This window comes from Columba livia, chromosome Z (genome assembly GCF_036013475.1).
Source record: "Columba livia isolate bColLiv1 breed racing homer chromosome Z, bColLiv1.pat.W.v2, whole genome shotgun sequence".
NCBI classification, from domain to species: Eukaryota; Metazoa; Chordata; class Aves; order Columbiformes; family Columbidae; genus Columba; species Columba livia.
This window is the reverse complement of record NC_088642.1, coordinates 15023054-15045100: the sequence shown is the minus strand read 5'-3', so window position 1 is coordinate 15045100 and position 22047 is coordinate 15023054. Positions and strand designations below refer to the sequence as shown.

At 49.3% G+C, this 22047-nt stretch overlaps 2 protein-coding genes across 2 annotated transcripts; both read left to right on the top strand.

The window, feature by feature from the left end:
- The first annotated feature begins 2083 nt into the window (after positions 1-2083).
- LOC135577439 (uncharacterized) lies at positions 2084-17307 on the top strand. The gene is made up of 5 exons (XM_065047327.1): positions 2084-3540; positions 14439-14918; positions 15586-15699; positions 15948-16347; positions 16562-17307. Exons 1-5 carry the CDS (start codon positions 3496-3498, stop codon positions 16723-16725), a joined length of 1203 nt encoding a protein of 400 aa, XP_064903399.1. The 5' UTR covers positions 2084-3495; the 3' UTR covers positions 16726-17307.
- A 256-nt stretch (positions 17308-17563) lies between these two features.
- LOC135577365 (uncharacterized) lies at positions 17564-21454 on the top strand. Its single transcript, XM_065046648.1, has 5 exons — positions 17564-18307; positions 18514-18993; positions 19661-19774; positions 20023-20422; positions 20637-21454. The coding sequence occupies exons 1-5, from the start codon at positions 18155-18157 to the stop codon at positions 20798-20800; spliced, it is 1311 nt and encodes a 436-aa protein (XP_064902720.1). The 5' UTR covers positions 17564-18154; the 3' UTR covers positions 20801-21454.
- The last annotated feature ends 593 nt before the right edge of the window (positions 21455-22047 follow it).

Here is a 22047-nt window from a genome sequence, read left to right as displayed (position 1 = left end):
GTCTTTGACATGGGGAAAGGAAAACCTCCTTGTGGTGTTCTTCAAACCTCTGATTTAAAATAAGAAAGAAAGCAAACGAACAGGAGCTCAGATTTTGGACTCGGCGCCCACCCAGCATGTACAGAACTAGGGCATTCAGACTGCATACGGAAATTCTGAGACCTAATGTCACCTTTAGTGTTAAAAGTGTAAATGATTCTTGCAAAGCAAGCTAGAAGTAAATAATAAACAGACATGGTTGGTCTATTAGGAAGTAAGCCACCTGCAACACCCTGTGTTTCTGTGTATGTGTGCGTATGTCCTTGTTACTTCTCTGGCATGAATAAACATTTGACTCACCGCTTGGCACATAGATTTTTCAGTCAGCCCGTGCATGGTGAATAATGCAGCAGTTACCAATGTGATATTTATTTCTGGACGCTGAAAGTTGGTTTTGGTTCAATAATTTATGAAAATGAATCATACTGTCTCCATCAGCTTTGGGAATGTCTGCAGCACACAGCAGCTCAGAAGGTCACTCTGTGGATTCAGAAATGATTGCTTTATACCGTCTTCTTCCTACAGTATTAAAGAAAATAACCTCTGCTCAGTATATTCTGGCAGTTAGTAGAGATCGTTATGAACAGATGAATGTGTGTATGTATGTGTGTGTGTTATCACTGTGATCTCACAGATACTGATTAGGGACTTCCGGTCCTTATTTGACCAGCCTATTGTTTATTTTGTGCTTCTTTCCTTTCTAGCCTCCAAAATTATCTTGCAATGACCAAGAAACCCTCAGAGCAGTCTGTGTGCTGCTTGTGAGAACAGAGCAGCTGAGCAGCAGACTTTAATAAGGCTGAGCTTGGCTAGAATGGACATGATTTTGTGCTTCAGAATCTGGGACCAGCAGAACACAGGAGCATGAGGTCTGTCAGGAAATGCGAGTAAGAGAGCAAATGCATTAAATCCTGCTACAACTGTGCTTCACAGGGAGGTCCTAGAGACAGTCTTCAGACAACTAACAAAGTTATGGCCAAAGCAATCACCTAATGGTTATTTGCTCATTGTATTTCTGTATTAGCTTGCTTGTATGTACTTCTCATAAAAGCTATCCATGGTTTTATAGTCTAGAAGGTACAACTCCTTCTTTCCCCAAGGATTTGCTCACTGATCGAGGAACCCATTCTGTTCCTCTGCAGACGTGTTGTAATGATAAGGGGGTGTCACCCTTCTGCCTAACAAGCCAGGTGGGCCTTATATTTCTTTAGACTTTCAATCCCTCAGGGGCCAGTGGTAAGAATTGAAGTTATGTATTGCAAAAAAGAAGGAGGAGGAGACCTATTAAATTCCTGTGTTTGTCCAACACACTTGGAGGAGCAGAAACATCATCATGTTTCCTAAGGGTAGTAACAGACAGAGGTTGTAACTGAAACACACTCTTTTTCTAGGAGTAGAGATGGACTGATGTTTTCTAGCCCATTGGAATAATAACTAGCAATTTAGGATAGATAACAGAGAAATAACGAGGCTGTGGTTTAGAATTTATTGAAAAAAACAATGCCTGAAGAAATGCACTGCTCATATCATAGCACCAAAAAAGTAAGAACCTTTTACAGAGCAAAGGATTCTGAGCCATCCTGATTTGCAATGTCAAAGCAATCCCTTTGGACCAAATCTCTCTCTTCATTTCTTATGTGTCTATTTGCTAACAGTATCAGAACAACTGGGTTTGGAAATACCATGGCTGTGGGGCTCCAGAGTAAGAGCTATTATTTAATCTCAGCCCATTTACAAGGCCTAGACACAGCAGTCACCACAAGACAATATAGGCATTAATACATGCTAACCTTTCAAGGAAGAAGAGCAGGGTAGTTTAGCACATACGAATAAACCTTACAGGGAGCCTAGATCAGTTTAATGTTGAGCTAACAAATGATGACCAGAAAATGTCAGAGGTGAATGGCAGACCTGAGCCTTGGCATTCCACAAGTGGTAGGAAGCAGCAGCTTGAGTATCAGGTTCCCAAACATATTTTTTATCTTATCAAGATGATGTTATCATATATAGTTAACTGTTATAGAGTTATATGTATTATTAATTAATATAATAAATAACTGGTCTGGCACTATTATTGTATTCCGCTGTCTTCGAATGTAGAAGTTCCTATCTGGACATAAACAAACCCTTGTTGAAGCTTAGATAAGTTTAGTAAAATTTCCACCATAAAAGGGTATTTCCCTAATTACAATTTTTCCTTTTGATCTTAAAGATATATTTACTGTCTTTTTACATATGTTCATATGCGCATTTCGTTTTGACATATCCGTCATTTGAATATGTTTCCTACCACTGTAGCAAATCAATTTGTCATCTTCTATTCATATTGGGGTAGGTTCCTTGAGCTCTTGTGGTTTCTCAGCTAACGTTTGTGGGCAGCCCTGCCTTTTATCATGTAAGAATCAACGTGCCTGGAAATCTTGAACAAGAATATAGTGCTCTGTTTTAAGTTAATATAATATGTGTCTTATTGAAGGGATTTTTTTTTTTTTTTGCTGTTTAATAAAATGCATATTCGGTGTTTGCTGATAAGAAGCGGTCGATCGTGCTGCAGAGTTAGCTGCTGAAAAGCACGTGGAGTGCAGATGTATGGATCAGGCAGTGACACTGGTCTCTGCGCCGGGAAGTAGCACAACCGGGATGAAAACACGTCTTGGAAAAATTACTTTGCTGGATGGCAAAGTGATTACTGGCAAAGTGATATGGATAAACAGTGAGGAGAAGTGAAAAACATCAGAAAGTTTTAATTCCTGAAAACTGCTGACTTGAACTTTGTGCATAATGCTCCTGTGAACTTCACAAAAGGGAGAAGCTGTGACACAACAGCATTCAGGGCAGTTTACACGGCCAAAAGCTGCGTGCGGTAGAATTTGCAGTAAGGGGGAAAATATTACATAATTCAGTTAGTTTCCTGGCTTCTGTAGCAGCAATAAGACAAATGCATCACGGAGCAGCTTACTTACTTAGCAAGCCTAATTCTCCACTTCACTTTTCATCTCAGACAGCCCTGATATCAAAAGCCATTAGGAAAACTCCCTGAAAAACAATGTGTCATATTTTGTACAGAACCGCTAGAGGAAAAGCTACTTACCATGCCTTCTGAAGTGCACGGTAATGACCTGAAAGACCTGCTGAAAGACTGTTTTAGGCTTGGCCTTATTGCAAAGAAGACAAATAGTGAAGGTCACTTGTGTACTCTGTGTTGTAGTGATTATTTTATTCTTTGTTGATGGTTTGTGAGAGCTCTGGGAGGAGCTTTGATACCTAAATCTCATCTAGTCATCTCTTCAGACAGTGACCTTCAAAACAGTGAGTCAGCCAGTGACGGAAGCAATGCAGAAACACGGCCTTGCTTTTAACGAAATTGCTGCCTTTGCTTTTGTGAGTGGCAGTGCTTCACAAAGGATGGAAAACTGTGGGACTGGACACCTGAGGCACCGCTTCTGAGGAGCGAGCATGTGGCTCACATGGAGCACCCGCGAGGTTTGCACCTTCGTGAAGGTTTGTAACTGCAAAGTTTGTGGCAAAGGGGAAAAAAGTTCATGTTGTAGCAGCTTTGCCGCAGATTGATGGGGGGGCTGGGGTGGTAAAGGTGGCCCTGTGAGTGTCAGTAACCTTGGTGATTTATATGGGGTTGTCCTTTTGGTGTTTTTTTGTTTTGTTTTGTTTTGTTTTTTAAGCTTTTTAAGCAAATTTCATCTGTTTAGGCTGTGGTTTCCTTGTGTAGTACATGAGGTGGCTGCTCAGATTGGTCGTCAGGGCTGCTCTAAGGAAAACTTCACAGCTCCCTTGAGATACCCATGTATATATCCACCAGCCACTCAGGCCTGCTTTTACAGGTGTTGCCAAATGGAGGAAGACGGTGGCTGGGCTTGGCCAGGCTGCTTAAATTTGGAGAGACTTCTCGTGCCAGGTCCTGTGGTTCCGGCGGGACCAGCTGGTTGCGCCGGGTGCACCAGGTGCCTGGGGGCTCTGCAGCGCCGGCTCCACACTGCCACGGGTCCAGCCTGCTGTGGGTTTGCCCTGGCAGGGCCAGCCCCCAGGAGAGCTCCGTCTGCTGCCCTGGCAGATGTCTTCACTCTGGTGAAAAGCTTCTTACCTCCGTGGACTTGAGTTTTCACACTTTTGTTGTCTACAGAAGTTCAGAGTAACCCACTCAGCCGACACCTGATTTTCTCAACCATGACAATAATGTGCCTTTCCCTAAGCAAGGCAGAACAACTATCACCACAGGGACAAAACTAAAATTCATATAAAGTTTTCTCGTTTTCCATCACAGTTAGAACATTGAGGTCAACCTCTCTTAATTGTCTGGTCTGTGGGGTTTACGCTAGGGTTTACCACGCAGTTCCATGTGAAAAAGCTATGGGATCCTTAGTGAGCTCGAGTACTAATGTCTTGGATTTTTTCACCTGAACAGCTCTGTTGCACCTTCTTTAGTAGGAGAGATGTGCAACATCCCTTGGGAAAGGAGTGCAACCTACTGAGGTCCCAGCCACTCTTGTTGTGGTATTTGGTTATTCCTAGGACATACCTGAATCAATGATTCGAAGATTCAAGATTCACACAGTGCAAGATTTACAATACAAGATTCACAGACCACGGTGCAATGGTTTTGGGAAAGCAAGATTTGTGCAGTCTCCCTTAGGCAGTGGGAAACTCACTGTGATAGTGGACATTTTGTGTAGGCCAGCCCTGGAAGCTGGGAGCAAGATGTGATCCCATTTGCATTAGCTGTTACACAAACAAACATTAAGCTCTGCCTTTTAATATCCATTTGTTTCATACAAAAGCTATCAAGATATTGTGTAGAGTGTTTTCAGCACACTTTTATTTGCAGGGATAACTGGTGACCTAGGAAAATCTCCCCATTCTGTGTAATCCAACCCACGGTAATTAGGACTTCTAACAAATGAACCACAAAGATATGATTAGTTTCATGAAAAATTCCGTTAAAATTAGAACAGGGTGCTGTAATATGGGCCAGCCAGTCATGCACATTTATAATCACTAAGAAGATTTATATCAAATGACATGAGAATTTAATTCTGTACATTTGCAACAATACCCCTTCTCTTTGCCAATGCAGAAACCCATTCACTGGTTGAGGATGAATGATACTTCACGTTTTTCACAGAGATAGCTCTTAAAAGCAATCTGCTGTCCTGTTGCCAGTTATTTTCTGGTAGTGACAGTAAGTGACATGCTGTGTGATGCACCAAATAGAAAGTGTGATCAGTGGCGACAGTCAAAATGCCAGGAAGGGCCTGCCCAGATCAGCTAAGCATGACCCATTAACACTGGCTCATTAAAAGCAACCCAAAAGATGGGAAAAAAGGCTGTGCTTAACTTGATAACCAGTGCAATATGAAGAATGACTTATGAATGAGATTCAAACAAGCCACTATCTGCAATAAAACAACTGAAAGCTCAGAATGGAATTGTTCTCAGAAGGATGAGAACAGTCCAAGATATCAAAACTGGTAAAGAAATGGGTAGGTGTAGGGGAAAGCTGAAGAAAAGGGCAATGCTATCTGAACTGCATGCACATGAGGAACTTGTCAGAGAATGACTGATGCTTCTGTAGAAATTGAGGAAGCCAAATTTTCCACTACACACTTCAGTTAATAAGGGTTTTCTTAAATATAGGAAATTGTTGTCCAGTAGGCTGTGGTTTTGTCTCTTGTAAGCCTTAGCAATGAGTCATGTTTGCTGCTACCCAGAATCCTGATTGACTGGCAAGGGTTTCCTCTCTTGTACTGAAAACCATTGTGTTTGCTTCCGGAAACTGGGACAGACGATTGCGTTTCAATGGGCACTCATTCGTTGCTCCCTGGAGAAAGTGACTTGGGCTCTGCAAGGTGCCTGAGAACATCGTGAGATCAGAACTTTTATGGACAACTCTGTACAGAAAAGTCCTTGAGTGTTTCGCAAGAAGCAGTCTGAAAAAAGTGCTATAGAATAAATAGCAGGCTATCCTACTGTAAAACTTTAAAATAATTTTTTTTCTGATATTCACAGAAACATTACCATTGTCTGGGACAGAGCATTTGCTCTGGAAAAAAAAACCAAACAAACAACGTGTTTGTTTTGTTAGTGATCAAAGCACTTCTTTTTTTTCTGGTGCGTTTTCCACCTCCTTCACCTGTCAAATTACGCTCTAAATAGAGATAATGTTCTGTAGGAGGCACAGCAGGGAAGACAGGCAGGGTGATGTTAATGTTAAGGATGCTGTCCTCTGGAGGGATGTGTCTGCTTCTAGCAGTGGGTCCTCAAGCAAGTGCCATTGTGGTGCTGTTCCTCTGAGGAGGATGGCAGGTGGATGGCTTAAACATTGCAGACCTGTAGAGTGAAGGGGATGCTTCTGTATATTCCTCAGGAGACTTCAGGTTGCTCAGCTCCTTTAATGTGTTGCTGATTGCTTGCAGCTTCAAGTACATCCTTTTTGTGCTCTGAATAAATGAAGGTGCTCAAAAGCACATCAGCAGTAGCTGCAGCGTTGCAAGAGACATTCTTCTGTGCCCATCTAATGTTCTTCATCTTCCAGATGAGTGTGGTTTTTGCTTGGAGCTCACAGCAGTACTGGGAAAGGGACTAAACTTTGTTTTACAGGGTGAAGAGTGCTTTTCAAGACAGTAGAAAAAACAGAAAAGAGGAAGCAAAGGCCTTTGGTTTGAACTCCTTTGGTTTGAACTTGGTGAGTTAATTTTATTACAGGCATATAAGTGTTATGCACACGAGAAGGTGATAAAAAAAGCTTAGAAGCTGGGCAGCAAAATCACAGAAAATCCCGAATCTGTGTTGCTAGGTGTGGTCTCTTCTCTCAGCTGTGTGCACAGCACCAAAGAGACTTAAGGATGGTGAAGAAGTGCTGTCTTGACAGGCAAAAATATTTTGCTTTGAAGTCACATTCAGGTGGATGCACATGGCTGAAAACTGTATCCTTCGGGCTGTGAAAGCAGCAGGGTTGCTCCTGAGCTGTGAGTGACAGGGTCACAGGCTACATACTGAGAAGCTCAAGGCTGTTTGAGCCCCTGGATAAGCCTGAGGGATGTTGCAAGCTCAAAGGCTGAAGTCTGAGGAAAGAGATAAGGACAGGACTTTGTGATGCAGACTGAGGAGGAAGACTTAATCTAAACATCAGGTACCTTTTCAAAGAAATCCCCTCAATGGAAAACTCTCTTGTGCTTTCAGAATTAACAGCCTCCAGGGGAGAAAAAAAAAAACAAAAAAGGAAGTTTGCAAAGGAGGGCTTTTTTGCAGGGTTTCCCTCAATCAGCTGAGAAAGTTTGATACGCTCTTGGTGGAGAAAATGAGGGAAAGTGCAAAGACTGACCTCTGTGACCAGATGTCTATTTCCTTCTAGAGATTTTTTTTTAATAGAACTGCTTCTGTATTAGTGAGAATGCCCTCTTAGGAAGCCTACCAGGAAGGAAGCTCTAACAGTTCTGGGGAAAACAGGAAAGCTTATTTTCAGTGAGCAATTTTTTTTGCCTGTCAGGAAGTTCTGCTTCTCCGCTTGGTTTCGTGGGCTCTGCCACTTGGCAAGCTGTCACCGGTGCGTGGTGAGCAGGGCCTCAGAGACTCCTCTGTGCTGACTGCTTAAGGAGAGCTTCAGGTTTCTGCTCCAGCCAACATTGGGTTCAAAGCGAGCCATGTTCCTGTGGAAGGACTTTTTGCATCCAGTCACTCACTCGAGGTGGAATTTAGTGGGGCTGCCTCTGGTCGCTCCCTGTGCCAGAGACAGCAAACACAGCATCCCTGGTCAAGCATGTGTACATGCATAAATATGTATATATTTCTGTGTGTATTTATGTAGTTGTACATGTATAAATACACACCTTTATGCAAATACAGACATAAAATATGTATTCTAAATGCAAAGCTTTTTGTTTTCTTTCCTGATTGACAGGTAATTATGCTGTTGTACCTTTCAAAAAGCAAATAATGCAAACAGCACATACAACTCATATCCTTCTCTTTGGCCTTTGCTTAAGGCCTGTCTTGTTGCTCTCTGTACTTGGGCAGATGCTTTCCTGAGTACAAAGTCCATATTGACTTTGGCCAATTTCTTCCCATTTTATTGGCGTGGCAGCTGGAACATTCTATGGCAGTTTGCTCAGATATGAATGAACTCATCTTTTTCACTTTACTCTGACTCCTAATGGCTTTATTAGGACATTGCTTAGATCTGGTTTTTGAGATCTCCCTTTGATGGTTCCCAGAGCTTTCCCTTGGAATTCTGAAAGCATGTGTTAAAACAAGAAGAATGAGGGGGTGAATTTTGGTCACATTACCCTGGCTGTAACAGTAGCATTTGGTCCATTTACTAGACAGACCGTGTCACTTCACAGAATCACAGAATATTAGGGACTGGAAGGGACCTCGAAAGATCATCCAGTCCAATCCCCCTGCTGGAGCAGGAACGCCTAGGTGAGGTTACACAGGAATGTGTCCAGGAGGGTTTTGAAGACAATGAGACTCCACAACCTCCCTGGTCAGCCTGTTCCAGGGTTCTGTCACTTCATGTCATTCTAGGTTGTTCCAGTTCAGCACAGCCTGGCCCAGCTGGGAGACCTCAGGACTTCTGCTGCTCTCTCATCCATCCTTTCAGAATTCAAAAATATCCCTGTGCCAGGGCTAGGATGTGGAAATAACACAGGCTGCATAAAATGCAGGGAGGCTTTCTGACAGCAGGGAGCTCAGCATTCAGAATCTGCTCTTTTGTGCTTTTGCTGGTCCTGCATTACCTGTATCCACAGTGCTTTGCCACTGCTCCTTTTTGGTCGGCTCTGCTCTTGTGTGTCAAAAACACTCAATTATTTTTTACTCTTCTTTCTTCACATCTTCTTTCACCGTGTCCCAGATAGCAGACACCTCCTCCCTTGTGTCTTTAAAATAAAACATTTCTTGTATGAAGTCCTGATCATCTCCTTAGATGATAAAAGTAAACCTCCCAGAACCTTCAAAAGGTTGTCATTACCTGGCACAACATCTATAAGCTCTTGTTGCTGACTTTATCTTCTTTTCCTGGCAAATGCTTTCCTGCCACAGTGTTTGTTCTCAACACTGATCCAATAATAGTTTAATGTAAAGTCTCATGGGTCTTGTGGATGTGAGCAGGCTTTATGTGTGAATTAGCTTAAGATAAACTGGTGATTCAGATTGTATTTTGCAGTAAAGAAACCTACAGTACCTCTTTTCGTGCTATTCAGTCTGCTGTTTTCATAGCACTGAAGATAAGAACCTGGCCAAAAGAAATTAATTCTTCAGAAAAGGATCAGAGAAGCACAAAATGCATCTGTTGGATTGCAACTTCGCTGATGCATAAGTATCTACAAAATACCTTGGAAAATTCATCATCTTCTTGTGTGTGCCAGAGGGTGAAAGATCACAGAATATACTTTCCAGTGCTTTGAACAGATTTGATGTTTGGAGTGGGTGAGCCTGTGTATATGAGTAATAGTAATACTAGGAACTAAGCAGAATCAAGAATAAACTATCTGATCATAATGCTACTACAGATGAGAAAATGTAGAAGGGGAAAATCAATAGATTAGATTATCACTGAGGCATTTGTGGCTTGTGTCCTCTTAAGAGCTCAGGCTGTCTATTTGACAGAACATGAAATTTAAGCCTCTGTATGAATGTGAGCAGTTCTGTCCATGGAGATGTAACTACAGGCTGCAATCGACCTGCTGTGAGTAGGGCAGACAAATCGTTTTCCAGGCAAATGTTTCACAGACCTGTCTGTGAATGCTGCACAGGAAACAATTCTTCCGTAGTCATTTTGGATCTCTACAGAGAAGAATCACCAGCTATATCAAATGTTTGGAGCCCCGGTCTTGGTGCATTATTTGATGCTATAGTTTATGCCAGCTATTTGCAAGACCCGAGAGAGTATAGAACAAGGCAAAGAAATAGAAAATTAGGATATATAAATTTTCAGCCTCCATTACTTGTGTGTCTGTCTGATTGCATAGCCATAAACCTCTGAAATATACTTTGACTCTTTATGGGGAACAAAGTTCATTATCATTTTCACTCTTGGGCACTTGTCAATGGGGAAAATACTAATTACTTGCAATGATTGAATATGCTGAGTTTTTTATTAAGGGCTGCAGCTGCAGTGAGCTCCATGCTCAAAGGAGTTCTGCATTTAGCTGCCTCCCTGAGGTCCTGTCTGACTTCTCCTGAACGCTGTCATACTAACATTAATTGGTGAAAGGAAGAAGTACAACAAAATATGTCTCACTCCATGACTGTATTTGGTGCGAGGCCATTGCAGTGAGCAGACCACGTCTGCGGGGTGTGACCCTTTGCTGGCAGGCCTCTCCATTCAGTATGACCCTGATTCATATTTATGATGGTTTCATAGGAAGCACACAGCAGGTGAAAATCAGACAGAAAGGGGAGAGGATTTTCCAAACTTCAGCTTGTAGCTCAGGGCACACACAATGACAAAATCAGTCAGACGAAGCAGCGCTGCAACACTGGAGACTCGTACTGTTTACCACCACCTGCATTGCTGACCTGGGCACATGAGAAAACAGGGCTAGCTGTAGTCAAATCAAAGAAAGAAATGGCTCAGGCCATCAAAACAGTAATGAACTCATTTTAGCCTGTGTTGTGTAGTTGGGAAGCTCGGCTGCGAGTGCTGCCTCTGCCAAGATAAGGGCATGGAATTTGCTCCTTCTCGTGACAGCACATCTCTTCCCAACATCTCTCACAGCTGATGGTAACGCAACATCAAGATTAACTCTCCACAATCTCTTTTCCACTACTTTTTCCCCTTCCCAGGTGCACAGCAGCATGAATTGGGTCAGCCCTGGCCCTTGTTGCCGATGTGGCGAGACAAGACTTGAGGCAGCTCTGCTGCAGAAATTTGCAGCTGAACCTGCATGGCACTGGTTCTCCCAGTGTGGGCTGGGGTATGTTTGTGTTCTCTGGATGGGGAGAAAAAAAGAGGAAAATGTAGCTCTGTTTTGTTCAGACACAACATGAAGTAATTTTGAGACTCTTCTCTCTGTATGTGTAACTGCTGGTCAGAGGAATCCTCATGTTTCCTGGGCCATTAGGTTAATCAGAAATGCTGAATCTGCCCATTATTATGAATATTTTGTGTTGCTGAAGTGTCCAAAGAACCTGGCAATGCCTTCTGCAATCCAGTCCCATTGGCATTAGCACAGCAGGCTCGAAGCAAGTCCACAGCCAAGGAGATGGCTGCATCCAGGAAAACAGGGCTGTGTTTGCTTTCAAACTGTTTAGACATACCCTGTATTACACTGCAGTGCAAAACAGGGCAATCAGCTCTACCACTGCCAACAAATAAAACCAACTCACTAAATCAGGACCCATTCGGCTCAGTGACAAAATGAGGCAAATCAAAGAACTTGGGATTCCTGGATCTTGTTTAGACAGCTAGTCTCAGGTAGGCTAGTCTGCTCCTGTATCTTGTTGACCTCTATATAGGAAACATAGGCGTTCACTTTAGGAAGACAACTTTCCTATGGACCTAGAATTAAGATATGACTTAAGTGTTTCAGTCAAGCAGAGTAAAGCCTACCCTGAGATCTAACAGAAAGTCAGTGTCTTCTAGCCTATGGCCTGATTAAACCAAAACATGATTGATGGAGATTCTGTACTGACTTGTAGAGAAGACAGAGCTCACTAACAACCTGGAACAAAAGGGATCAGGAGGGACAGCTGCCTGGTTTGTTTTTATTGACAGAAATATTCTGTAGGCAAATGAAGTTCCTTCTCAAATCATTTACAAGTAACCTAGTTTTACCTGCCCTTAGGTGAGAACTGCAAGCTTTACAATGCACTGCGGACTTATATTGTCATAACTTGCTTTGTGATCTACAAATATATGTGGTCCCTTCCCAGCAGATTATGCACCAGTTTTGTTATGTCTAACGTTACCACTCATGGCAGCGGTGGCACTGGGGGAGCTGGGAAGGTCCCTTCAACACAGACCATTTGCTGATTTTATGAAGCCCCCAAAGCACCTTGGGGTGCAAGTAAAGACACAACCAGGGCCTGTGAGTGCACCAGAAGGAACACAGAAGGATCCAGGCTGTGCCAAAAGCACTTCATGGTGACCAAGGTACCCCTAAAGGTACATGGAGGTGCCCAGGGCTCCCTGGAAGCCTCAGAGAGTGTTCCAGGAGACCCCAAGAAGCACAGCAAGGGGCTCAGGATGCCCCAGAAAGCAGAGCAGTGGGATCAAGAAAGGGGTCCAGGGCATGACAAAGGGTGCTGAGGGACATGGGAGGCACTGGAAGCAGGGACACCCCAAAAAGCACTGTGATGACCCTGGGGCAGGGACAGGCACAGCAAGGGACATTGGGGCAGGAGAAGGGACAGCGAGGACCTGGAGATGAATCCAGAGTCAGAGCCAGGGGCTGGGTGAGCCCAAAGCACAGAAGGGCCTTGGGTACTCAGAGCAACTGCTGAGGAACTTGTAGCACGATGACCTGCACCCCAATGCCCTGGGGAGACAGGAGCTCACCCACGGGGACTGGGGCATCCGAAAGAGAGAGCCACAGGCTGAGGGAGCATCAATGGGCAGAGGGGCACGGGCTGGGGAGCCTCAAAGGGCTGAACAAGGGTGTCAGAACACCCCAAAATGTGCACGAGTCCTGTGGGGGCCCCTGACAGACACACAGATCTGCGAGTGTACCAATGGGCACCTGAGGGCTTTCAGGGGTACTGACAGGCACATTGAGGGGGGCCCTGCACCCCAAATCCACAGCAGAAAGCAAACCTGGGGACATCCCAGAATGGGCCCAGATCTGGGGGTGCCATACTGGGGACACTGGGGCTCAAGGGGCACAGAGGGGGCACAGTGAGCACTGCAGGGGCCCCAAAGCACAGGACAGACCTCCTGGGGGCACAACCAGGGCAGGGTTATTCCCTCTGTCCCCTCTGCCCACAGCCTGATGTCCCCATGCCGGTGGAGCCCAGGCCCTGTCCCGGGCGGGGGCCCCCGGGGGTTCTGCCTGGGGCTGGACATGGCTGGGGCCCAAGGGCTGTGACACTCGCTCGCTTTCCAAACCCAGCGGCTTCCTGGCCTGAACCAGCCAGAGCAGGATTCCAGCTCCAAGCTGATCCAGACGTTGGGTTGAGTCTTGCAGGGATTTTACAGCACGGGAAAAGCCGCTGCCATGCCATGGAGCGTTTGACGGAGCTCTGGGAGCAGCTGTGGGGCTTGTGCCGCTCACAGCACCTTGTGCTGCGGCATTTGCTGTGGGTTCAACAAGAGCCGTGATCCACGGCTGTGAGTGACACCCTGGAGCCCACATGCCCCTGTCTGGCCCGTGTGTGCAGGGAGCTGTAACTCTGTAACGGCTGATGAACCTGTAACTGGTGCTGCTGAGCACGGGGACCCTCCCCGCTGGCCTCGGCCCCCGCAGCGCCTGTGATGTCACTGAGCTGCCCATGATGTCAGCAAATGTGGTCACTAGAGCTGGGGCGCTGGCCGGGCCCGGCACACACAGCGCTGGTGGAGCTGGTGGAGCTGGTGCTGCTGGTGCTGGTGCTACTGGTGGAGCTGGTGCTGTTGGTGGAGCTGGTGCTGCTGGTTCTCTTGGTTGCTGGTGGTGCAGGTGCTCTCAGTGGAGCTGGTGCTGCTGGTGCTGGTCGTACTGGTGAAGCTGCTGGAGCTGGTGCTGCTGCTGCTGGTCGTACTGGTGAAGCTGCTGGAGCTGGTGCTGCTGGTGCTGGTTGTACTGGTGGTGCAGGTGCTCCCAGCGGAGCTGGTAGAGCTGGTGCTGGTTGTACTGGTGAAGCTGCTGGAGCTGGTGCTGCTGGTGCTGGTCGTACTGGTGGTGCAGGTGCTCCCAGCGGAGCTGGTAGAGCTGGTGCTGGTGCTGCTGGTGAAGCTGCTGGAGCTGGTGCTGCTGGTGCAGGTCCTTCCAGTGGTGCTGCTACAGCTGGTGCTGGTGCTGCTGGTGCATCTCGTGCCGGTGGTTGCTGGTGGATCTGGTGGAGCTGGTGCTCCTGTAGTTGGTGCTGTTGGAGCAGCGTCCCAGGGCCATGGAAAGGCTCTTGCGGTTCCTGCGGCGCAGGACGGCGCGGGGGGCGCCCCCAACCCCCAGGAGCAGACATGGCGACAAGCTCCAGCCGCAGGTTCGCGACGAGCTGTGGCTGCGAGAAGCCGCCAACCAGAGCAACAGCGCTGGGCCGCAGGTGAGTAACATCGGAGACTTTGGTGGAGAGTCTTGGTTCTCGCCCTCTACTGCACGCTGTTGAATCCAGAGCTGTAGAAAACTCTTTTATAACCTGACGTCAAGTTGGTGACAGTTCCTCTTCTGCGAGTACGAAATGCTGCCGCTCTCTCCTCTTTTGAGCTGCTTTGCTGAGTTCTGTCTCTTTGTGTCCTTTGGTTCGAACAGGCACAAGATGCCAGAGCCCCAAAACCGACGGCGGGTTCAGGTTCATCCTCTTTCTGCCGAGTCCATGGAAGGTGTCATGCATCAGAAAGTGCTGAAATGAAGCAGTTTATCAGAGACCTGGAGCAACAGCTTATCATGGAAATGAACCCGGCTGAGGTGCTGGAAGCCAACAGGCGCTTGCAGGAGGATTTAAACAGAGCCGAAAGAAAAGCTGCTCGGCTGGAAATGGAAGTGAACCTACTGAAAAAAAACATTGGGAGAAAGACAACGGCATTAAAAACCACAACAGAAGAACTACGCCGGGCCCAGCAGCAGTTTGAGCAGTCACAGGCTCTTTGTATCCAGGTGGATCAGGAGAGGAAAGATGCCATCCAGAGGGCAGAAGGGCTGCAGGAACAAGTGGCCCAGCTGCAAGATGAAAACCTTTGGCTCCGTCAGCAGCTGGGGGACGCACAGAACAAGGCCGCCCAAGAACTAATGGTGAGTGATGCCTTGCCGTGCCCATGCGACATAGTAGAGCAGGAGGCGAGGTGAGCGCTGGCCGAGAACGACCGAGAGAAGAGCAGCTTCTAACAACCAGCCGGTAGAAGCTCCGCACTTGGGACTACATCACTGGGCTTGCTTTTTGTCCTGGTTTTGTTGGAATTGCAGAAGGCTCCGGCAAGCCTTGACACATGCTTATAGACACATATGCGAGCAGAAATGCTTGGGCTTGCCTCGGTTTTCGTTTGTGTAGCAGAAGAACAGCATAAAGGTTGATACACAGAGTTGGCTGTAGGGACCCTCACCTCCCATCTCTGGAGAAAGGGCTGCAGCCCAACCACAGCACTTGCATTGGCATCCGGTTCGATTTTGGCATGATTTTAAGAAATGAGCGAAAACCCCAAAGGCACAGTCTCAGCATCTGCTGAGAAGAAGGTGCTGGGAAAGGGATCTTCATGAAGAGATGACATTTCCTTAGCTGTCTGCCCTGGCCAAGGATGGCTGGAGATCATCAGCTGAGCAGATATCATAGTAGACAAGATTTCCCCACTTTGCAATGACCTTAGAAAAGAGATTTTGGTAGATTAACCTGTAACTGAAAGTAAAAATGCCCATTTTGCCTTCTCATCTTTTTCTTCATACTCCTTTGATTTTCTTTCCCTAGAGAGAAATGGAGCGGCCAGAGGAAACGCCACTGGCAGCTGGGACACAGCAACATGATCGGCTGAAGCAAGAGAACCCCCACTTGCCAGAGGACTTGGACAAGGTCAAGGCCAAGGTACACAGAGTCTGTGAAGGTGTTCCTAGATTTGAGCTGTTGTTCTCCTTCAGTGACCAGAAGAGAAGAAAATCTTCAGGGAAGAAGCCCAGCAGAGATTTGTCTGAGGATATTCTGAGCTTCAACGTCATTAACAATTGTTTTCCAGTTTTTTTCACGGCTGTGACCACCATCCAAACATCTGATGGGTTTTCACAGGGATTTTAGACCCCTCTGCCTAAGACGGATGTTGTTTTCTCCACATCCAGGTGTGTGAACTCTCGTCACAGATGGAGTTGCACTCCCAACTATCTCTGCAGCTCAAAGCCACGATCCAGGGGCTGCAAGAGCTGGTGGCTCTTCTGGCACATGGCTTGGCCACTCCTGGGGGCGCTCACAGCCCAACAGCGCTTCATGGAAAACGCTGTGAGCAGCCAAGGGAGGAGCAGCTGGAGTCGAAAAGCAGAGACCTGGATCCCAGTGTGCAGAGATCACAGAGCCTGTGGGACCTGAGCCGCTCCGCACAGCCCGGCCTTTCTGCCAGGGCCAGTGTGATGCCGGCAGAAGCCTCTGCTCAGAGCCCGCAGGAGCCACGGCGCAGACTCTTCCATCGCGAGGCAAAGACTCTGGGCCAGAGCCGGGGACGGAGCGGGAGCCCGTCGGGCTCAGGTGAGCAGCTCCAGACGTGGTTCTGCAGCGCTCCGGCGGGGCAGGGTCTGTCCTTGGGTTTTGCTGGGGTGCCAGGGAGCACAAGTCTTATCTGTGCAATGCCTGGGCAGCTGCAGCCAGGAGAAAGACCTTACTGGCTCGTCCTGCACAGCACAGAGCAGGTGCTGTTAGCTGTGAACCCAACTGACATGGGCTCTGGCTTCTTCTCTCCCAGGCACCGCTGAACATGGAGCTGGATCTGCTGGGGATCCTCCCCAGGTATCTCCTGCTCCTCTGCCGAATGCAGATGAAGTCCAGGATCCCCCGGCCAGTGCAACGCACTTCGACCTCGACGATTTGGAAGAGGAATTGTTAGAACTGTTAGAAAGTGGTCATTAAACTTGTGAAGGTTCCTTTTCTGTGCCCGTCTGCTGTGCTTTCCCATGGCTGTCCCCTCCTGGGCTCCCACAGTGCTGGGCTGAACCAGGGGCAGCGGCTGGGGACAGCAAAGCCCCTGGAGCCCCCATGCCCTGCTCCCTTGGGGGTTCGGGGCTGTGGGGCTGCAGGGGCCAGCCCAGTTCCTGGGGGGCTGCCCAGGCCCTGGGGCCCCTCACACCGGCAATGCTAGGAGATGTAGTCCCTCGCTTCACAGCACAATTCTTTCAAGAACAGTATTTAATACTGTATGAGACACATGTAAATTTGTGAAACTCTTTGTCCCCTCTGATCCTGCTGTGTTTTCCCATCACCATTGCCTGTGTCCCCAAGCTGGGGGCCCCCGGGGGCTCTGCCTAGGGCTGGACATGGCTGGGGCCCCAAGGGCTGTGACACTCGCTCACTTTCCAAACCCAGCGGCTTCCTGGCCTGAACCAGCCAGAGCAGGATTCCAGCTCTGAGCTGATCCAGACGTTGGGTTGAGTCTTGCAGGGATTTTACAGCACAGGAAAAGCCGCTGCCATACCATGCAGCGTTTGACGGAGCTCTGGGAGCAGCTGTGGGGCTTGTGCCGCTCACAGCACCTTCTGCTGCGGCATTTGCTGTGGGTGCAACAAGAGCCGTGATCCACGGCTGTGAGTGACACCCTGGAGCACACATGCCCCTGTCTGGCCCGTGTGTGCAGGGAGCTGTAACTCTGTAACGGCTGATGAACCTGTAACTGGTGCTGCTGAGCACGGGGACCCTCCCCGCTGGCCTTGGCCCCCGCAGCGCCTGTGATGTCACTGAGCTGCCCATGATGTCAGCAAATGTGGTCACTAGAGCTGGGGCGCTGGCCGGGCCCGGCACACACAGCGCTGGTGGAGCTGGTGGAGCTGGTGCTGCTGGTGCTGGTGCTACTGGTGGAGCTGGTGCTGTTGGTGGAGCTGGTGCTGCTGGTTCTCTTGGTTGCTGGTGGTGCAGGTGCTCTCAGTGGAGCTGGTGCTGCTGGTGCTGGTTGTACTGGTGAAGCTGCTGGAGCTGGTGCTGCTGGTGCTGGTCGTACTGGTGGTGCAGGTGCTCCCAGTGGAGCTGGTAGAGCTGGTGCTGGTCATACTGGTGAAGCTGCTGGAGCTGGTGCTGCTGCTGCTGGTCGTACTGGTGAAGCTGCTGGAGCTGGTGCTGCTGGTGCTGGTTGTACTGGTGGTGCAGGTGCTCCCAGCGGAGCTGGTAGAGCTGGTGCTGGTGCTGCTGGTGAAGCTGCTGGAGCTGGTGCTGCTGGTGCAGGTCCTTCCAGTGGTGCTGCTACAGCTGGTGCTGGTGCTGCTGGTGCATCTCGTGCCGGTGGTTGCTGGTGGATCTGGTGGAGCTGGTGCTCCTGTAGTTGGTGCTGTTGGAGCAGCGTCCCAGGGCCATGGAAAGGCTCTTGCGGTTCCTGCGGCGCAGGACGGCGCGGGGGGCGCCCCCAACCCCCAGGAGCAGACATGGCGACAAGCTCCAGCCGCAGGTTCGCGACGAGCTGTGGCTGCGAGAAGCCGCCAACCAGAGCAACAGCGCTGGGCCGCAGGTGAGTAACATCGGAGACTTTGGTGGAGAGTCTTGGTTCTCGCCCTCTACTGCACGCTGTTGAATCCAGAGCTGTAGAAAACTCTTTTATAACCTGACGTCAAGTTGGTGACAGTTCCTCTTCTGCGAGTACGAAATGCTGCCGCTCTCTCCTCTTTTGAGCTGCTTTGCTGAGTTCTGTCTCTTTGTGTCCTTTGGTTCGAACAGGCACAAGATGCCAGAGCCCCAAAACCGACGGCGGGTTCAGGTTCATCCTCTTTCTGCCGAGTCCATGGAAGGTGTCATGCATCAGAAAGTGCTGAAATGAAGCAGTTTATCAGAGACCTGGAGCAACAGCTCATCATGGAAATGAACCCGGCTGAGGCGCTGGAAGCCAACAGGCGCTTGCAGGAGGATTTAAACAGAGCCGAAAGAAAAGCTGCTCGGCTGGAAATGGAAGTGAACCTACTGAAAAAAAACATTGGGAGAAAGACAACGGCATTAAAAACCACAACAGAAGAACTACGCCGGGCCCAGCAGCAGTTTGAGCAGTCACAGGCTCTTTGTATCCAGGTGGATCAGGAGAGGAAAGATGCCATCCAGAGGGCAGAAGGGCTGCAGGAACAAGTGGCCCAGCTGCAAGATGAAAACCTTTGGCTCCGTCAGCAGCTGGGGGACGCACAGAACAAGGCCGCCCAAGAACTAATGGTGAGTGATGCCTTGCCGTGCCCATGCGACATAGTAGAGCAGGAGGCGAGGTGAGCGCTGGCCGAGAACGACCGAGAGAAGAGCAGCTTCTAACAACCAGCCGGTAGAAGCTCCGCACTTGGGACTACATCACTGGGCTTGCTTTTTGTCCTGGTTTTGTTGGAATTGCAGAAGGCTCCGGCAAGCCTTGACACATGCTTATAGACACATATGCGAGCAGAAATGCTTGGGCTTGCCTCGGTTTTCGTTTGTGTAGCAGAAGAACAGCATAAAGGTTGATACACAGAGTTGGCTGTAGGGACCCTCACCTCCCATCTCTGGAGAAAGGGCTGCAGCCCAACCACAGCACTTGCATTGGCATCCGGTTCGATTTTGGCATGATTTTAAGAAATGAGCGAAAACCCCAAAGGCACAGTCTCAGCATCTGCTGAGAAGAAGGTGCTGGGAAAGGGATCTTCATGAAGAGATGACATTTCCTTAGCTGTCTGCCCTGGCCAAGGATGGCTGGAGATCATCAGCTGAGCAGATATCATAGTAGACAAGATTTCCCCACTTTGCAATGACCTTAGAAAAGAGATTTTGGTAGATTAACCTGTAACTGAAAGTAAAAATGCCCATTTTGCCTTCTCATCTTTTTCTTCATACTCCTTTGACTTTCTTTCCCTAGAGAGAAATGGAGCGGCCAGAGGAAACGCCACTGGCAGCTGGGACACAGCAACATGATCGGCTGAAGCAAGAGAACCCCCACTTGCCAGAGGACTTGGACAAGGTCAAGGCCAAGGTACACAGAGTCTGTGAAGGTGTTCCTAGATTTGAGCTGTTGTTCTCCTTCAGTGACCAGAAGAGAAGAAAATCTTCAGGGAAGAAGCCCAGCAGAGATTTGTCTGAGGATATTCTGAGCTTCAACGTCATTAACAATTGTTTTCCAGTTTTTTTCACGGCTGTGACCACCATCCAAACATCTGATGGGTTTTCACAGGGATTTTAGACCCCTCTGCCTAAGACGGATGTTGTTTTCTCCACATCCAGGTGTGTGAACTCTCGTCACAGATGGAGTTGCACTCCCAACTATCTCTGCAGCTCAAAGCCACGATCCAGGGGCTGCAAGAGCTGGTGGCTCTTCTGGCACATGGCTTGGCCACTCCTGGGGGCGCTCACAGCCCAACAGCGCTTCATGGAAAACGCTGTGAGCAGCCAAGGGAGGAGCAGCTGGAGTCGAAAAGCAGAGACCTGGATCCCAGTGTGCAGAGATCACAGAGCCTGTGGGACCTGAGCCGCTCCGCACAGCCCGGCCTTTCTGCCAGGGCCAGTGTGATGCCGGCAGAAGCCTCTGCTCAGAGCCCGCAGGAGCCACGGCGCAGACTCTTCCATCGCGAGGCAAAGACTCTGGGCCAGAGCCGGGGACGGAGCGGGAGCCCGTCGGGCTCAGGTGAGCAGCTCCAGACGTGGTTCTGCAGCGCTCCGGCGGGGCAGGGTCTGTCCTTGGGTTTTGCTGGGGTGCCAGAGAGCACAAGTCTTATCTGTGCAATGCCTGGGCAGCTGCAGCCAGGAGAAAGACCTTACTGGCTCGTCCTGCACAGCACAGAGCAGGCGCTGTTAGCTGTGAACCCAACTGACATGGGCTCTGGCTTCTTCTCTCCCAGGCACCGCTGAACATGGAGCTGGATCTGCTGGGGATCCTCCCCAGGTATCTCCTGCTCCTCTGCCGAATGCAGATGAAGTCCAGGATCCCCCGGCCAGGGCAACGCACTTCGACCTCGACGATTTGGAAGAGGAATTGTTAGAACTGTTAGAAAGTGGTCATTAAACTTGTGAAGGTTCCTTTTCTGTGCCCGTCTGCTGTGCTTTCCCATGGCTGTCCCCTCCTGGGCTCCCACAGTGCTGGGCTGAACCAGGGGCAGCGGCTGGGGACAGCAAAGCCCCTGGAGCCCCCATGCCCTGCTCCCTTGGGGGTTCGGGGCTGTGGGGCTGCAGGGGCCAGCCCAGTTCCTGGGGGGCTGCCCAGGCCCTGGGGCCCCTCACACCGGCAATGCTAGGAGATGTAGTCCCTCGCTTCACAGCACAATTCTTTCAAGAACAGTATTTAATACTGTATGAGACACATGTAAATTTGTGAAACTCTTTGTCCCCTCTGATCCTGCTGTGTTTTCCCATCACCATTGCCTGTGTCCCCAAGCTGGGGGCCCCCGGGGGCTCTGCCTAGGGCTGGACATGGCTGGGGCCCCAAGGGCTGTGACACTCGCTCACTTTCCAAACCCAGCGGCTTCCTGGCCTGAACCAGCCAGAGCAGGATTCCAGCTCTGAGCTGATCCAGACGTTGGGTTGAGTCTTGCAGGGATTTTACAGCACAGGAAAAGCCGCTGCCATACCATGCAGCGTTTGACGGAGCTCTGGGAGCAGCTGTGGGGCTTGTGCCGCTCACAGCACCTTCTGCTGCGGCATTTGCTGTGGGTGCAACAAGAGCCGTGATCCACGGCTGTGAGTGACACCCTGGAGCACACATGCCCCTGTCTGGCCCGTGTGTGCAGGGAGCTGTAACTCTGTAACGGCTGATGAACCTGTAACTGGTGCTGCTGAGCACGGGGACCCTCCCCGCTGGCCTTGGCCCCCGCAGCGCCTGTGATGTCACTGAGCTGCCCATGATGTCAGCAAATGTGGTCACTAGAGCTGGGGCGCTGGCCGGGCCCGGCACACACAGCGCTGGTGGAGCTGGTGGAGCTGGTGCTGCTGGTGCTGGTGCTACTGGTGGAGCTGGTGCTGTTGGTGGAGCTGGTGCTGCTGGTTCTCTTGGTTGCTGGTGGTGCAGGTGCTCTCAGTGGAGCTGGTGCTGCTGGTGCTGGTTGTACTGGTGAAGCTGCTGGAGCTGGTGCTGCTGGTGCTGGTCGTACTGGTGGTGCAGGTGCTCCCAGTGGAGCTGGTAGAGCTGGTGCTGGTGCTGCTGGTGAAGCTGCTGGAGCTGGTGCTGCTGGTGCTGGTCGTACTGGTGGTGCAGGTGCTCTCAGTGGAGCTGGTGCTGCTGGTGCTGGTCATACTGGTGAAGCTGCTGGAGCTGGT

What these genes read in the sequence shown, in the direction of transcription:
- LOC135577439 (XM_065047327.1), top strand. Translation starts at nt 3,496, where the DNA reads ATGTGGCTCACATGGAGCACCCGCGAGGTTTGCACCTTCGTGAAG. An exon ending in AGGCCGCCCAAGAACTAATG is followed by an intron (nt 14,919 to 15,585) that starts GTGAGTGATGCC and finishes TTCTTTCCCTAG; the next exon opens with AGAGAAATGGAGCGGCCAGA. An exon ending in TGGACAAGGTCAAGGCCAAG is followed by an intron (nt 15,700 to 15,947) that starts GTACACAGAGTC and finishes CTCCACATCCAG; the next exon opens with GTGTGTGAACTCTCGTCACA.
- LOC135577365 (XM_065046648.1), top strand. Translation starts at nt 18,155, where the DNA reads ATGGAAAGGCTCTTGCGGTTCCTGCGGCGCAGGACGGCGCGGGGGGCG. An exon ending in AGGCCGCCCAAGAACTAATG is followed by an intron (nt 18,994 to 19,660) that starts GTGAGTGATGCC and finishes TTCTTTCCCTAG; the next exon opens with AGAGAAATGGAGCGGCCAGA. An exon ending in CGGGAGCCCGTCGGGCTCAG is followed by an intron (nt 20,423 to 20,636) that starts GTGAGCAGCTCC and finishes CTTCTCTCCCAG; the next exon opens with GCACCGCTGAACATGGAGCT.